This window comes from Microtus oregoni, unplaced genomic scaffold, assembly GCF_018167655.1.
Source record: "Microtus oregoni isolate MIOR12 unplaced genomic scaffold, Mior012 000016F_ref0000370, whole genome shotgun sequence".
Taxonomy (NCBI): Eukaryota; Metazoa; Chordata; class Mammalia; order Rodentia; family Cricetidae; genus Microtus; species Microtus oregoni.
In genome coordinates this window covers 38440193-38458935 of record NW_024543075.1, presented here as the reverse complement: position 1 = coordinate 38458935, position 18743 = coordinate 38440193, and the positions used below count along the sequence as shown (strand labels likewise).

Below are 18743 nucleotides of genomic sequence, written 5' to 3'. Positions count from 1 at the left end.
ACACCTCCTAACTCTCCCATTTTCTTTAAGAAAAAAATGTACTATTTATTATTACCGAAGCATCTCAGTAAAATTTCAGAAATTGCTATGCTCAGAAATATAGACAGTGATAGAAATAAAACACTACTTTATGTTTATATCTAAAATTTATAGATTTTCCTGGGATACATTATATGCCTTATAGTAAATTTGGCAGGTGAATGAAAGAACAAAGAACATTACTTATAGTCAAAAAACATGTATGCATTTCTGCAGATTGGTTGTTTTAATTGATGTTTTATTGTTTGATTTGCTTACATGCCTACTCAAACCATTCCCTATTTTCCCTTCTCCATTTGTTTTAATTACCTTTGATTTTTTTTCTTAAGACTAAAACACACTTGGCTCCAGAAAAGAAATTTATTGATCTAGTTTGAGAAATACTACACAAAAAATAAATGTAATAGTAGAGGAATAGATAAATATGGAAAAAGTTAAAAAGCACAACTCATATTTTATACTTAATGTTAAGCAGCATCAAATCCCCACAACCCCTCAAAACTATTTTGCAGTTATTCTTCTGAGAGCCCCTTTAACATCCTTGTTCCTCAGGCTGTAAATGATAGGATTAAGCATGGGGGTCACCGCTGAATAGAACACTGAAATCATTTTATCCTTTTCATTCATTATCTTGGAGTTTGGTCTCATGTAGGCAAATATTGCTGAGCCATAGAAGAGGACAACAACAATGAGGTGGGAACCACAGGTGGAGAAGACCTTTAGCCTCCCCTCCCCAGACTGCATCTGGATCACAGTGGAGATGATGTTCCAATAGGAAATGAGGATGAGTGAGACAGGAGCTAGGAGGATTATCACGCCCATTGCAAAGATGGCCATTTCTGTGCTGTAGGTGTCTGCTGAAGCCAGCTTCAGGAGGGCAGGAGGTTCACAGAAAAAGTGGTTAATGACATTGTTTCCTCGGTAAGGGAGACGCAAAGTGAAGGTGGCATCCACCATGGACACAAATGCACCACTGGCCCAGGACCCTGCAGCCAACTGGACACATACCCAGTGTGTCATGATGGTGGAGTAGTGCAGAGGCTTGCAGACAGCAACATATCGGTCATAGGACATCACTGCCAGGAGTGCACACTCTGAACATCCAACCAGAAGTAACACGACAATTTGTGTTGAGCATCCAGCAAAAGAAATGGTCTTTTTCTTCACCAAGAAGTGGACGAGCACCTGGGGAACTGTGGTGGTAGAAAAGCAGAGATCGGCAAAGGACAGGTTCCTAAGGAAGAAGTACATGGGAGTGTGGAGTCTGGGGTCTGAGTGGATGAGCACGATGATCAGCAGATTTCCCAGCACAGTGAGCAGGTAGATTAGGAGAAAAAGGAAGAAGAGCAGGGCTTGGGTCTGTGGGTCCTGTGAGAGGCCCAGGAAGATGAATTCTGTCACAGATGATCTGTTGTCCTCACCCATGAATAATTACTTATCTCTGTAGAAGAGCTTCAAGGAAAAAGATGCACATACATCAGCTGCTTCAGAGTATCTACATAACTGGATATTTTCTTAATTTAAAATTAATTTCATTAATTCAAAAATTGGAGTATTGAGTTCTTTAAAAGTATTTCCATATTCTGAAAGACTGAAATTTTTTGGCTTGTGTGGTTTTTCAACAGAGAACCAAAGACTGCTTTTGTTCTTCCCTTGCATCTTCTAGTGGCAGTAGAAAGAAAAATAGCATACTGTGTGTTCCATCACCAATCTACCTCTGTTCCTCCTAATGAATTGAGGGACCTGTTGGTGCTACTCAGATTATATTCAACCTTTATGTAGGTCTGAGGAGCTATCATGTTGAGATGACCTTAATTAGCTATGTATGACATTGTGAATTCTGTGATAATATTTATGAAGCCTTTCATTCACTTTTTTCAAAATAATTCTAGAGTACCACTCTTTAGAGTGAAGAATATCTAGAAAGTTATACTAAAGGGGTTAGTATTCTGTGTTCCTATCTATCACTCTATTTTAATTATGTCCAATGTAAGCAATGTTCTGTGGGTTATAAATAAAAATACTCGTGTCTTTGGTTGTTACACTTAGCACCTTCAAGTCTCCAAAGTCTGTCTTCTGCTCAATTTTATATTTCTTTGCACATGACACCAATTTTAATCTATTGGTATCACCTGGTGGCAATCATTGGTGACATTTTCATTTCATTCTCCTTTAAGCCAGTTAAGTACATAATATAGAGTTACTATCATTCCTATAGCACAGAATATAAACAGTATTCAAATTGCCACTAACTCTGAGTGCTTCTGACTCAGTGTCTTGAACGTTTCTTCTTGCTTCTTGAAGATGAGGTTAAAGTCTCCTTTGTGAGGTCCTCTGACTACGGCTCATATCCACTCCTTGCACAAACACAGACACCTTCTCTTTCTTCAGGTTTTACAGCTATTCTGTTTAGCAGAGTAACCAACAGACTGACAACAATCAAGTGTACCTTTAGTTTTATTTCCATGTTTTAGTGCTGCAATGATTATTATTAAGAGGGCAAATTAGTGTTTGCCCTCTTAATAATGAGACAAATATCCATTATAGATATGGATATTGAAATGAGACAAATATCCATTATAGATGATAACTTCATTGTGGATCTTTAAAATATCCAACTCAGTTCTTGACTTCTATTATGGAGTAGGGATTCTTTGGAGGCACCAGAGTGGGAGAGATGTGAAAATTAAGAAACTATACACATATATAAACTTTTCAGGAAAATAAACTTTTTGAAAGTTCTACTATTTTAAACCTTCTTTATTACTGTATATATCAAATAGAAATTATCATTATCATATATATCTTAAACTAGACATTAACATTTGTCCAAAATGACAAAAAAGATAATTATTTGTGTATATATTATGACTTCCAGCTGAGTATTTTTATGGGATTTTTGTGTGTTTCTGCATCCATATGTGACTTTGTGCTTTCTATTTGACTTTTTTCTTCTATTTCTTTGTTTTGTCCTATTTTAATTTGATTGTTTTTGTTTTATATTCTATAATTTATTATTATTCCTTATATCTGTTTGTTTCCTAAAGAGAGACATAAAATGTTGAGGATTCATACGGAGGTTGGGAGGATCTCAGAGTTGTACGGAAAGGCAATACTGTAAACAGAACATATTTTATGAAAAAAAATAATTTTTAATAAGAGTAAAAAGGAAAAAAATTAACTAGCATATAAAAATATCTGTATTGAGGTCCTTAAGAACTACTCATGTCCTAAAATAAATAGTACAGACATAGTTAGCCAACCCATAGCAAACACACTGTTAATGAATAGTGGAGATCTTTGGGGTGGCAAAACCTAGCAGGAACAGGGAACATAACACAGGAGAACTTTACTTTATGCTTACATAAAATGATCACTTTAGTTTTCAGTTTAGCCTACATTTTCTGAGTAAAAAGAGCTAATAAGAATTTGAAATAAGTAAACAGTTAAAATGAATATATGCAAGAATTTGAAACAAATATGCCAGAATGAAAGTAATGTCAGAGCCCTTCAAAGAGACACTGTAGGAGCCAGTCACAAAAGGATGCCTGTGGACTAGGACTTAATACTAATATTAGTATTTCCAATAAGCAAAATCAACTTATATCATTAAATATGTCTTAGTTGAATGATTGAGAAACTAGGGACAAATAAAATGTGCTCACATATCACTGATTTTCAGAATGTTTGCTCATGCATTTCACACAGATAGATATAAATAAATAAGCATATATGTTTAAAAATAAGCTTGTGATTCATTGACTCTATGGAATATAAAATGTCTAAATCTAACTGCAAAGATTCAAAATTCAAAAGAAACTGATAACTTTCACTTGAATGATTTAACTATATTTTATCACAAAGCCCAATGAGAAGAAAGACATAAAAAATAACTGTGACAGATAGCAGAGCAAATATTAAGAACCTTTTAAGGAGTCTGCAATAATAAACTAATAAAGAAAAAATAATAATTACTGTGGAATAAATAAAAATATGACTGGTAGTTTTTAATAGATTCAATTCTCAGTATAATTTAACACATCCAAATTAAAATTAGATACCTCAGAGAGTCACCACCTGATGGATGATATTTGTAAATATATGATATGAAAATTAGGTATGTCTAATTACTGAAAATGCAAACTACTACAATTAGTATAAGTATTGTTTATATACATAGATAAGACCTGAAAATGAACATCTTCCTCTGTAATTGTCTCTTTCAAGTAAGTAGTAATAATGAATTTCTGAGCGTGATGGGATTACAACTCACAAATCTCTTCAAGTTTGTATGATTTTATTATCTGAATACTCAACAACAAAGAAAACCTTTGTATTTGTAAACAGACAATAAATAATACTTCTCACTGGATCCTTAAGAATCTAGCTCTTCCTTTTTCCATCACTGTCCCTCTTTTCAGCCTCCTCTCTACATTCTGAAACTTTGTAAACATCTACTGTAAGTTGATGTTGGGTGGAGACCTCATTTCCAATTCTCTGTCTCTTCTCATGTACCTTTCTGAAGAGAATTAAAATGAACTTCAAATTAAAAACATGAATTTTCTAGAGCTACAATGTCTAAATTAGAATCAAGTTCTCTAGATGCAAGATTTGTGTTCTTAATTACAATACTCACCCATCTTCCCGAGAACCTGGTAATGTCAAACAAGGGTTGATGGTGGAACCAGGCAAAGTGAAATCAGGCCTACTTTAATTATGCTCCCAGGCATGTCTGTCCTGTGGCCTCCAGGCTTCATACAGTCAAGGAAAGTAGGGAATGCAGTCCAACATGATTATTAATTTCTAAATATTACTCATAATGAGATCAGTTGAGATTGTTTTCTGGAACTCATTTGTTTGATTCCCTGTTATAAACTTGTAGGTGACAGGGTGGTGTTGCACAGTGAAAAGGCTGGCAAACTGTGGGCATTATAAACACACTCACAACCTCTCTTGAAGAGACGTTATGTTGCTTTCTATTTGATATGATTCTAATTAATTTTGTTCAAATATTTTTAAAGAAGAAAAAAGGATAATAACACAAGTTACAATAGAAATGTTCTGTTTTGTCCTGTTTAGGTATAAAAAGAAGGAAATTCTGCCATAATCTACTTTATAGATAAGCTTGAATGATCTACTGTACAAAGTGAAATAGAGAAGTCACAAAATACAAACATTCTGATTCTCTCATGTGCTATCTAAAATTATCAGGCTAAAAACAAAACAGTGACTGTGTGGATGAAGACTAGTGTAGTTTGCTCGATCTTTAGAATTTCAAATTTATAAAGTGAAAACGTTGCAGAGCTATCAGTCATATATCATGAGTATAAATAAAACACTACCAAATTTTGTAATTAATGGAGTGAAGAGGATAAATATTGCTGTTATTGTTGTTTTTATCCACAATGTCTTTAAGTAATTTTTGCCTGAGTAAAGGGGAAAAGTTGTACAGACTCCATGATCCTTTTATTTCTGTATTTTTTGTCTGTGTACTCATTGTTGATTTCATCATATACACATTCAGAACTCTGTGCTGATGCATTTTATGAGGCACATCATGAGTCCTGAAATATTTTCAATCTCATTTACCTCTTAAGTATAGTGTAATTGTGAACATATTTTTATCAAAGCAAAGTTCTCATTTCTTCCCATAGCATTTTCTATGGCATTTGGTGTATTTAAGTGGAAATATTTCTTATAACCTCACCTGGTTTTGGTTGTTGAAATTCTATATTAGGGCCTTTGGTTTTGTAACTCACCACATCTTCATCATTATCATCTAACATATCTTGAGCTTTAGAATGGTGTTTTTATGTCATTGTGTTATACCATCATGATTGGACAGGAAAATCACAATTAAATGTTATTTGTACTGCTACAGAATTTGGATTTTTATCTCGAATTATAATTGAAACACACTGAGCATGTGGTGTACTGCTTGATAGTAATCAGGTTACTTAATATTCACATAGTAATCATTCAGTTCATCTTCTAAAGTTAGAAAATTGAATATCCAAGTTCTAGCACAGAGTAAACTATTTATGGATAACATGACCATCATGAACTCTCAAAAACAAACTCCCTGTGTAAAGGAAGTTTAACACTTTTCATCATCCTTACCTACATCTCTTCTCAGCTTCCTGTCATCCCCTAAATGTTCCTGTCATGACTTTAGACAATATATACTGCATAAATATTTACCTTTCTCTCACTCTCTGTCTCAGACAAAAATACTCTCTGATTCTTCAAAATAGTCTTTAAAGGGGTTGTTCTTGTCCTATTGACATTTTTTTCATTACAGTGGCTATAACTACTTACTGAAGTTTTCTACTCAGTGTACAGGCAGATTAGCTATTATTTTCACAAAATCTATAAAATGTTTGCACATACATCTCAAAGGCAATTTTAAGGATATCCAATATATGCTTCCATGATCTTAAAGTGGGTTACTACTTCTACATTCTTTAAATATACATTTATTTCTATAAATTGTATTTCAAAATTGTCTGACATGTACTACAGGTTTAATAAAATAAAGATTACTGAAATAATAAAGAGTCTCATGCTGACACATATACAATAATATATATTTAATTATAAAACTGTTTTTGAAAAAAAGGGAAGATGTGTACTACCTCATTTCCCACATTTTTTTTTGAGTGTAGGAGTCTCAGGCTGAATACTGGACCTGACTGATTCATAATTCAAATTGTAAAAGAATATGAGAAAGGAACACAAAAGTGGAGACATTGGCAAAACAAGAGGCAGAGGAGAATATAGAAGCTCAGAAGTAAAAGCCAAGAAGAGCAGAGGATAAAGACACTTCCTATGGTAAGGAATGAAAAATCAGACTCACTGGAAAGAGTACCTCCCCTCACCATCTTCCCTAACCTCACCTGGGAGTTGTGAACTCAGGACAGTGAGACCAGTGATGGATGGAGAGTGACAAACAGTGTGGTTTCTGCAGCCTTTTTCCTTATCCTAACAAGTAACCCCCATTGCTATTTCCCAAATACAGTAAGACTGGGACATCATCTGTGCTGTGAGTCTTACTCACAAGGATGATGTTTGTGCAGAGATCAATCACAAATTCAACTACCAGCCTGGAGGAGGTTCTTCCAGGAAATCTTCAAACCAGAGATCCTAAGAGTTATTATTTCCAGATCACTCCCTAGAGCATTTGGGCTGTTAGCTTTCTAGAAATCATTCTACAAGAATAGTCCCCAGGGAATTCAAAATCCTCTTCAGTAAACTGAGATACTTGACTCTCATCTGAATAGAAGCCAAGATACCCTGTGATCATCTGGGATCTCAAGTCTTTGAATTCTTACATGCACCTGAGAGAATTATACTTGTGCCTTAGTATCTTCAGGGAATTTGTTTCAGTATGTTTTCAGATATCAAAATTATAGAATGCTCATCTCTTGTATAGTTAACTAATATTTTCTCATAACCTCTGCATACACTCCCTTCTACTTTATTTTCTCTATTTCTTATAATACATAAAATAATCTTCAATATATAATAATAATAATCTTCAACATATACATTTTTTATCATTTGTAAATCTGTGGATGCAGAATATGTAGGTAGGAGGGAGAGATAGTGGAACTGTTCAACTTTTGGATGGTTCTCCCAAATTAAGAGATTTCAGAGGATGTCTAACTATCCATTTTCTGCATTTGTGTCTAAAATGCCCCAATCTCCTTATAGTCACATGGGGAAAACATGACACAAGTATTGATACAGAAAGGGATTCCCTCACTTTTAGATGGAGGATTCACTGGACCCTATGAAACAGATTAGAACAAGATTCTGGTCAACAGGTGGCAGTAGTCTGTTAGTTGTATTTCAAAACATTGTAAGTCACTAAAAAGAGCTTCAATATAAAACTAGCAGAGATATCCAAACCAAAAGAAAAATACAAAAAAAAAGCACTGTGACTCCTTCATAAGATCATTTCCACTCCTCAACTAATAAAATCGTTGATGCCAGGATGTACAAATTCTAGATGAAAGTCAGATAAGTTGATAAAAGTATGGTACTAAAAGTAGCCCATGAATGATATTAAATGAGTAAAAATTAGCACACGAATGAAGTACAGAAGTTGGCCCATGATTAAGGAGGAAAGTCACCAAGAAAAGAAAAACGCTCAGCAAAACTGATGTGAATCAACAACAAGAATGGAAAAACAACAACAATTCGGAAGAGTCAATGATATTTAGAATTTGAGAACAAAGTAGAAATGTGGTGTGGGAAATTCTTCTGTATATGTGTTAATGAATAAAGAAGCTGCTTTGACCTGTAAGGGCAGAATAGAACTAGGCAGGAAAACTAAACTGAATGCTGAGAGAAAGAAGGTGGAGTCAGTAAAAAGCCATGTAGCCACCGTGGGGCAGTCACCTGTGTTGGAGCCCACTGAAACATTGCTGGTAGCCCACGACCTCGTGGTGATGCACAGATGGAGATGGGTTAGTTTAAAATATAAGAGCCAGAAATATGTTTAAGCTATCAGCCAAATAATATTGCAAATAATATAGTTTCTGTGTGATTATTTCATGGTCTGGGCAGCTGGAAACAAACAAGCAGTCTCCACCTACAGAAATGTTGTAAATAAAATGGCCTCTGTAAATCAAATAAAAAACAAAGTGGAAGCATGACCCATAGACTCACCCAAGTAAAAGGAAGAACACTTTACCCATAAAGTTCTGACTGAAAGCCAGAATACTGATCCAATCACACTTACCCTGAGTGACCTGTGATGATGAAGAACCTCCTTCATCCAGTTGACTTTGAGAGGCTGGACAAGGCTGGGCGTAGCATTGGGCACCAAAAGGTGTGCACCCCCAGCTCTCTCCTCCCTTGCTGTGACATCTGAATGCTGGATTCTGTTCCTGTTCCCTGCTGTGATCAGTGAGTACCCCCTTAAATAAAGAACGCCTTATTATACCCTATCTGGAGCTAGTTTGGGATTCCTTAATTCACGCTCCCCTTCAGCTGGCTGCCCAACATGGGAATGAGTTCATGTTCCCATTGTGATCTGTGAGTCTCCCCTTAAATAAAGACCTCCTTATTATACCCTATTAGGAGCTACAATGGAATTACTTTATTCACGTTCCCCTTCTGGTGCATTCCCCTTCACTGTAGATTTCCTAATATTATGGCTACAAATCTGAAATGCATACACAATAGCTAGTAGAAGATCTAGATTAGGTTCCCACCAACTGATGAATAGGTAAAAAAATGTTTCATATAAACATAATGAAATTTTACTCAGCCATAAAGAAGGATTAAACTATGCCATTTGTAATAAAATGCATAAAACTAGAGATTACATGTTCAATGAAATAAGACTGACTCAGAAACATAAATATTGCATTATTCATTTCTAAATAGAGCCTTCATTTGATAATATGACATATCAGAAGGTAAAATACCAGCAATGAATTATGTTAGAGACACAAGCAGATGGCAAAAGAGAGAAGAAAGACAAGGTGCTGTATATTTTCTTTCATGTGCAAAAATATGTATATGTGTGTATGTGCATGCATGTGCATGTCTGTGTGTGTGCACTAAAATGGGGACTATTTGGAAATGGAAAAGATCAGTAAGAGAGGGAAGTGAACAGAAAAGACAGGGAGATTTGATAATTAACCTAAGTGAAGTACAATGAAAATGTTATAATGCAATCCATTAGTTTGCATCCTAACTAATAAACATTATTGTAAAAAATATCAATAATAGAACAATGCTTCTTCCGCAGTTGTCAGAATGTGTGCAGTGTATTGTGTGTCACAGTCGAGGAATAGTCTGAGGCCATCAGCAAGGCTCATTTGCAGGTGCATGCGCAGGCAGGCACGTGAGACAATGAGTTGGTTTGTTTTTGTTGGTTCATTAGTTTTTGTTTGCCTGTTTAAGAGAGAAAGAAAGAATGGATAGAGATTGGTGAGTATAAAGTTAGGGAAGTCTAGGAGGAGTTAGGGGAGATGAAAAGAATGAACAGGTTATATTTTATGAAAAAAATGAAAAGAAAAGTAACTGTCCATGTTGTAATTTCCACATTGAGACTTTTTGTATTAATGTTTGCTTGATTCTGGATTGGTGTATTTTATTGAGATAGGGTCTCACTATGTAACATAGTCTGTCTTCAAACTTACAGTCTATCTACCTCAAATTCCTGAGTGTAACTATGCCCCATTCATTTTCTCTTCTATGAGTGAGGAGATTTCTGGGTGCTGAGATCAATAGAGACATGAAAACAAAATGAGAAAATCAAAGCTAGTAAATATTTATTATTCCTCTGAAACTGACCTCATATGCTTACTTGTACTCTAAGAGCTGAGCTGGAAATTACCCTGCTTTCACCATGGTCTGAGGCCTGGAGCCACTCTTAAGGTTGGCTTGTTAAATTCTGGTCACTAGAAGTATATAGGAATTTCTACATCAATCTATCAGAACTATTTTATCTGGTAATGTAATAAGCTTAAATGAGGTATACACTTTTTGATCTTTTTCTTCATTTTCCCTTTAATTTTGGTTTTGAGGAATATACATGTATCTTTTTAAATGTGTGAATCCACAGACATGAGATATTAAAAATAGACTGGTCAGACACCGGAAATGTCATAATGTGTTATAGTATTTACAGCTAATCTTAGATATAGTGTAGTCTAATCATCAGTCAAAACTTATATAGTGTTGTCAGGGTTTGGGTGGCTATGATTAAAAAATCATTGCTCAGATTAAAGATATGGGCAATAAAAGAAAAAAACATAAACAAATATATAGTACCAAACTAGTTGTTGTAAAACAGTAAAAAAAAAAAAGTTTGCAAATGACAACTCACAGAGACAAACCACAGAATGGGTATCACTGTTGATTACTAAAACATACACATAAAAATAGGAGGTGAGTTTTATTCTGGAGTATCAAAGGCATACTGGCAAGTTGACAAATCATTTTCTGTGTTGTACAGCGGGTGATAGGAGGATACAATTGTAAATAAGAAAAATCAGTCAATGAGACCAAGTTGTAGCTCAGAAGTTGGACTCTGAGAGGGGAGTGTAGTAATGAGGAGGAGAGGGTTAGTGAGGTGGCTAAGCGTATAGGCTGTGTGGAAGGTTAAATCCAGGCCAATCTCAGACTGGAGAATCATGTCTGATGCAGGAGACTGAAAAACTAGATTGGTTCCTGGGAATTTCCTCAGTACCAGGTTTCTCCCCAACCCTACTAGTATAACTGATTGCCAACATGTAGAAGAATGCAAATAGATTAATATCTATCACCATGAATAAAACTCTAGAGTCCAAGTTGTTCAAAGACCTCAAAATAAATTCAGATACACTGAACATGATAGAAGAGAAAGTGGGATCCTCAGGAATATTAACCTTCATCAGGCGATGAAAGGAGACAGAGACAGAGACCCACACGGGAGCACCGGACAGAAATCTCAAGGTCCAAATCAGGAGCAGAAGGAGACGGAGCACGAGCAAGGAACTCAGGACCACGAGGGGTGCACCCACACACTAAGACAATGGGGATGTTCTATTGGGATCTCACCAAGGCCAGCTGGCCTAGGTCTGAAAAAGCATGGGATAAATCCGGACTAGCTGAACATAGGGGACAATGAGGAATACTGAGAATTCAAGAACAATTGCAGTGGGTTTTTGATCCTACTGCACGTACTGGCTTTGTGGGAGCCTAGGCAGTTTGAATGCTCACCTTATGAGACCTGGATAGAGGTGGGCAGTCCTTGGGCTTCCCACAGGTCAGGGAACCCTGATTGCTCTTCGAGCAGATGGGGGGGGGGACTTGATCGGGGGAGGGGGAGGGAAATGGGAAGCGGTTGTGGGGACGAGGCAGAAATCCTTAATAAATAAATAAATTTAAAAAATAAAAAAAAATAAAAAATAAGCCACATAAAGATGAAATATACACAGAAAGTCTGGATTAAGTATATTATTGTAATTTCTTTGAATTTGTTGACTGCAGAGAGATATTTGATTCTGGGGGCTGCTAAGCTAAACCAACATAAATGTATCTTGACTTTAAAATTTGAAAAAAAAAAGAAGAGAAAGTGGGAGGTAGCCTTGAACACACTGGCACAAGAAACTACTTCCTAAATATAACACCCATAGCACAGACATTGAGAACCAAAATTAATAAATGGGACCTGAAAAGCTTCTGTAAGGCAAAGGACATGGTAACAATACAAAAGACCAGCCTCAGGAGAAAGGGAAAAGTCATCTGACAGACAGCTGACTTCCAAAATATATAAAGAACTCAAGAAATTAGACATCAAAATACCAAACAAACCAAATTAAAAATTTGGTATAGATCTAAACAGAGGATTCACAACAGAAGAATTTCAAATGGTCAAAAAGACTTTTAAGGAATTTCTCAACATTCTTCGTCATCAGGGAAATGTACATCAGGATTGACCTAACTCTTATGCAGACTTTTCTAATTCCATAGCACAGCAGATTCATGGAATCTCTGCTTTTACAGTACTCTGTCTCCATTTTCATTCTGAGTTTATATTGTCTTGGTTTAAATTCCTTCTTGTACTGTTTAATATATCCACTAGACTGGTCTTGGATTTACATAGATACAAAGGTCTCTGCTTCTCAAGTGCTGGGACTCTGGGCATATGTAATGATTCTTAAATATGATCCCATTACTATAATGAGACACTATACAAATTGTGAACCACTTACTATTGTCTTGAAATCTTTAAATATCTTATATTTTATGAGTGTTTATATTATCACTTTTAGATAAGTAAAATTTGTGTAACCATTTTACAGCTGAGCATAACTAAGCAAATCTAAGTAATTTGCTGTAGAGTACACACCAACTGTGTAAACCAAATTGAAAGGCTTACTTATTCATTTATCTCCTTGCCTACATTTGTGGTGTGTGTGTGTGTGTGTGTGTGTGTGTGTGTGTGTGTGTGTGACATGTATGAGAATGGTCATGTAATCCAGTGAAATTTCTGTATCTGGTGCTATAGGCAGTTGTGAGCTGACAATGAGTGTGCTGAGGATTGAGCTCATAATCTCTGGATGAACAGAAAGCATAGATAAACCAAGATCTCAACACAGACGTTGATCTGTAGATACACAATGATAGTGACTGAGTTTTGCTGCTCCTTACATCTGACAACTGTAATGTTAATTGGGTATTCACATTAGGAGAAATGCCTATAAAATAAATGCACAGTATGAATGGAAATATACATGCAAGCAGATCCCTTTAGACATCATGTAAAAATTTAAGTGCCATGGCATATCTGGAGTGTAAATTCTTGATTTTCACTTAATATTCCATCATAGTTATGATGACATTATCATAGTTGGAAATTGCAATATTTAAAATTTTAATCAGAAGGCAAATATATCTAATGTTTTGTTATTTAAGCAAATATGATTTATTCGCATTTTGTGTGACTTTATTTTTGCAAATAGGGTTAAAGCTTTTATTTGTTTTACACAAGGTTTTGTGTATTCATTACTGTTTTTATTTTTTATTTTTTTTTTTTTTTGGTTTTTCGAGACAGGGTTTCTCTGTGGCTTTGGAGCCTGTCCTGGAACTAGCTCTCTAGACCAGGTTGGTCTCGAACTCACAGAGATCCGCCCACCTCTGCCTCCCGAGTGCTGGGATTAAAGGCGTGTGCCACCATCGCCCGGCTCATTACTGTTTTTTTATTTTTATCGAGCTGTACATTTTTCTCTGCTCACCTCCCTTCTGATTTTAAGAAATTATCAGCAATTAGGAGTATTAAAAATTCTTCTAAGTGTATTACAAATATTTTGTAAGTTCTAAAAATGTTAAGATGATCTATATTGTGTATATTTTGGCACCTATTGTGATTTATGTTATGTGAACTCTTATGTGCATTATAGAGGTCAAGTGTCCTGCTAAGGTCAAGAAGAGTTTTCTAGACTTCATCCTTTGACATTATCTTCATTCTGTATTCTTGTGAATTACCCCATCTTCAGATGCTTCAAAATTAGAAACTAGTTAGTTCTGTAGCACTGAATTCAAAGATCTCATCAGATGTCTTATTTTAGCTTTATATCTGGTCCCTTAAATTTACAAACACATAATTCTATCACTTATTATTCTACTAATATGCTTACTATTCAGTATAGCAAATTAATAGAGTTTCAATTAAAATCAAGACATGAAATATAACACTAGTTTCATATCTATTTCCCAAACATTATAAAGATTTGTGGGTTAAAATTCGGGTCTTCTATACGATTCCATTGGTCAACTTCTCTGTTTTTATGCCAGTACCACACTGTTTTCATCACTGTATCTCTGTAATAGAGTTTGAAGTCAGGGATGGTAATGCCTCCAGACAATCGTTATTGTATAGGATTGTTTTGGCTATCCTGGGTTTTTTGTTTTTCCATATAAAGTTGATTATTGTCCTCTCAAGATCTGTGAAGAATTTTGATGGGACCCTGATGGGGATTGCATTGAATCTATAAATTGCCTTTGGTAGAATTGCCATTTTTACTATGTTGATCCTCCCAATCCAAGAGCAAGGAAGCTGGACTGAGCTCCCAAGGTCCTCCCAAGGTCCCAATGAGGAGCAGAAGGAGGGAGAACATGAGCAAAGAAGTCGGGACCATGAGGCGTGCACCCACCCACTGAGACAGTGGAGCTGATCTACTGGGAGCTCACCAAGGCCAGCTGGACTGTGACCGAAAAAGCATGGGGTAAAACCGGACTCTCTGAACATGGCGAACAATGAGGGCTGATGAGAACCCAAGGACAATGGCACGGGGTTTTGATCCTACTTAATGTGCTGGCTTTGTGGAAGCCTAGCCAGTTTGGATGTTCACCTTCCTAGATATATGGACGGAGGGGGGAGGACCTAGGACTTACCACAGGGCAGGGAACCCGGACTGCTCTGTGGACTGGAGAGGGAGGGGGAGAGGAGTGGGGGGAGGGGGAGAAGGGTGGGAGGAGGGGGAGAAGGGTGGGAGGAGGGGGAGGGAAATGGGAGGCTGGGAGGAGGTGGAAACTTGTTTTTTGTTTATGTTTTTTTTTCTTCTTTTCTAAAAAAAAAGAAAAAAAAATCAGTTGAGAGCTATATATCCTACTAAGTCTGTTAGTCAGAAGGCTTGGATATAGGGAAGCATGTTTACATGAAGCCACTGGCTCTTAAGACCTATTTGAATACAGATCTAACTCTTGGCCAGTGACTGATGGTAGACACATTGATTGAATCTTCTTATAACTTTACTAACAAGGTACTATCTGACTGCTGGATCAGCAGCTTATGGATCCTTCTTTTTTTTAAAATTGTGAACTCTTTGTATAGAGTGCTTCCATCATATCTTCTTCACAAGCTCAGATGGAACTCTGTGTAGCAGGACACTCCTGTATGACAATGACTGTCACTGGGCAAGCTGGAGTCGAAAAGGCAAGTTTGTTGAATATACTGCAAGCGGTTGGAGCACAGGGCAATATTTAGACAGTAATAGACTGTGGCTGTTTTCAAATAGGAGCCTACTTCTTTTGGGCTTCGGTGCCTGCCATTCAAATGAGAGTGGCTCTGATTGGCCAGTATGTGGCTGTGGATTTCTTGGATGGAAGTTTTACAGTCAGAGGAGACAGTTAATTTTGATTGGCAGTGCAAGTCATGCTATTCCTACAGTGGCCCCTTAGACTTGCCAGGTGAGTTTGAAACTTCCAAGTATCATGGAAGTGTGGCGGACCTCTCGACCGGCGAGAAAGAACGAAAACCACATCAGGATTCCACTCAGAACATGCTTTACTGGAGTGCCCTTGATTGATGGGGAGCAGGGAACGAGTGGGCGGGAAAACGAGGAACAGGGAGCCTAGGGGCACGGAGCGAAGGGGAGAGGCAGCAGGAAGCGAAGGGACGGGGGAGGGGGGGGGAGCGCTTAGGCAGCCGCTTAAATAAGGAATTGGCACACGGGTTGCCCTGTGATTGGCTGCCACCAACAGCTGACACCAGACTGCATCGGGATAGGCTCAAGGATCCTCATCCACTGCACATGCGGGAAGCGGGGACGCGCAGCTCTCAAAGCCATAGCCAAATATGGAGTAGTTTATTTCCAACAAGACAGGTTGTCAGCGCCATCTTGTAATGGCGATCCTGTCCGGCTCACTACATGGAAGCATCTGTTTCTATGGGAATGATTGTTACTTTTTGTGTCAATAGGAATATTTCCTGGGGGCAGATTGGAAATGTGAGAGTTCTGAAGCTCACCTGCCGGCTTTGCTGGTCTACTTGCTTCTCTGGCAGGTTTGCCTTATGGCTTCCTAGAGAATTCCTGTTGGAGCTGGGGGCTGAGATAATAAATGATGGAAAGAGAAAAAAAAACCAAATATTATAAAGAGTACTGTGTTATAAAATGTATCTTTAAAAATAAATGTAAAATATATGTATAAATGACTCTAACTAACTTCATGGGTAGAAACATAGTTTACTGTTTGTGAAAGAATATAATTCCCTTGTTTTTATTTTGATTGGTCTTAGTTTTATTTTTTCACAGACACTAAATACTTATTTATTTTAATTTCTGTATTAACTGTATATGTTAGAAAAGACAAAATGCTTCCCTATTCCTTCTTTTTCCCTCTCTACTTCTATAGCACAGGATGGAAGATGCTTCCTTCATTTCAGTTTCCCTCTCCTCAATTTGCAATCAGATTTTGCCTTTCTCTTGCTTTCCTTTTCTTCAGCTCAATTTTCTTTCCATTTAGATGCCTTTATTTTAAATGATCAATTGGATGGAACAGATTAAAAATATAAAAAATAAGAGGAAAATAGAAAAAGAATGGCATAAAAAGGAAAAATTGTGGAGAAAATTCATTATCTCTACATCTCTGAAATGCTCACATTACCATTTCAGAAAATGCCATCTTTTTTTTTTATTTTTATTGAGCTCTACATTTTTCTCTACTCCTCTCCCTGCTTCTCCCCTCCCACATTCAACCCTCCCCCAAGGTCCCCATGCTCCCAATCTACTCAGGAGATCTTTCTACTTCCCATGTAAATTATGTCTCTTTTATTGTCCTCATTGCTGTCTAAGTTCTCTGGGATTGTGGACCGCAGGCTGGATTTCTTTCTTTTATGTTTAAAAACCACCTATGAGTGAGTATATGTGATAATTATCTTTCTCTGTCTGGGTTACCTCACTCAAAATAATGTTTTCTAACTCCATCCATTTTCCTGCAAAATCCAAGATGTCGTTATTTTTTTCTTCTGTGTAGTACTCCATTGTATAAATATACCACATTATCCATTCTTCAGGTGAGGGGCATTTAGGTTGTTTCCAGGTTCTGAATATGACAAAAAAATGTTACTATGTACATAGTTGAGTACATGTCCTTGTGTCATCATTGAGCATCCTTTGAATATGTACCCAAAAGTGGGATTACTGGGTCTTGAGGAAGGTTATTTACTAATTTTCGGAGAAATCACCACACTGACATCCAAATGGACTGTACCAGCTTGCATTCCACAAGGCAATGCAGAAGTGTTCCCTTTTCCCCACATCCTCTATCTAGAAGTTATTCTCCTGAAAGCCCCTTTAACATCCTTGTTCCTCAGGCTGTAAATGATAGAATTAAGCATGGGGGTCGCTGCTGAATAAAACACTGAAATCATTTTATCCTTTTCATTCATTGTCTTGGAGTTTGGTCTCATGTAGGCAAATATTGCTGAGCCATAGAAGAGACCAACAACAATGAGGTGGGAACCACAGGTGGAGAAGACCTTTAGCCTCCCCTCCCCAGACTGCATCTGGATCACAGTGGAGATGATGTTCCAATAGGAAATGAGGATGAGTGAGACAGGAGCTAGGAGGATTATCACGCCCATTGCAAAGATGGCCATTTCTGTGCTGTAGGTGTCTGCTGAAGCCAGCTTCAGGAGGGCAGGAGGTTCACAGAAAAAGTGGTTAATGACATTATTTCCTCGGTAAGGGAGACGCAAAGTGAAGGTGGCATCCACCATGGACACAAATGCACCACTGGCCCAGGACCCTGCAGCCAGCTGGACACATACCCAGTGTGTCATGATGGTGGAGTAGTGCAGAGGCTTGCAGACAGCAACATATCGGTCATAGGACATTACTGCCAGGAGTGCACAATCTGTACATCCAACCAGAAGTAACACAACTAACTGTGTTGAGCATCCAGCAAAAGAAATGGTCTTTTTCTTCACCAGGAAGTGGACAAGCACCTGGGGAACTGTGGTGGTAGAAAAGCAGAGATCGGCAAAGGACAGGTTCCTAAGGAAGAAGTACATGGGAGTGTGGAGTCTGGGGTCTGAGTGGATGAGCACGATGATCAGCAGATTTCCCAGCACAGTGAGCAGGTAGATGAAGAGAAAGAGGAAGAAGAGCAGGACTTGGGTCTGTGGGTCCTGTGAGAGGCCCAGGAAGATGAATTCTGCCACAGATGATCTGTTGTCGTCACCCATGAATAATTACTTATCTCTGTAGAAGAGCTTCAAGGAAAAAAATGCACATACATCAGCTGCTTCAGAGTATCTACATAACTGAATATTTTATTAATTCAAAATTGGAATTGAGATCTGTAAAACTATTTTCATGTTCTGAAAGACTTAATTTTCTTTTGGACTGTGTAGACTGCCAATAGAGAACCAAAGATTATTTTTGTTCTCCTTTTGAAACTTTTAATGGCAACAGAAA

At 37.2% G+C, this 18743-nt stretch overlaps 2 protein-coding genes across 3 annotated transcripts; both read right to left on the bottom strand.

The window, feature by feature from the left end:
• Positions 1-540: 540 nt before the first annotated feature.
• On the bottom strand, positions 541-1464 carry LOC121457949 (olfactory receptor 2D3-like). Its single transcript, XM_041667039.1, has one exon. The coding sequence runs from the start codon at positions 1462-1464 to the stop codon at positions 541-543; it is 924 nt and encodes a 307-aa protein (XP_041522973.1).
• Positions 1465-16508: 15044 nt separating this feature from the next.
• LOC121457942 (olfactory receptor 2D3-like) lies at positions 16509-18511 on the bottom strand. 2 transcript variants are annotated; one of them, XM_041667028.1, is made up of 2 exons: positions 17593-18511; positions 16509-16534 (listed from the first exon to the last, which is right to left on the bottom strand). In XM_041667028.1, exons 1-2 carry the CDS (start codon positions 18509-18511, stop codon positions 16509-16511), a joined length of 945 nt encoding a protein of 314 aa, XP_041522962.1. The 2 variants fall into 2 exon arrangements, with proteins under 2 accessions (XP_041522962.1, XP_041522963.1); XM_041667029.1 differs by lacking the exon at positions 16509-16534 and having other exon boundaries at positions 17588-18511.
• Between the last annotated feature and the right edge of the window lie 232 nt (positions 18512-18743).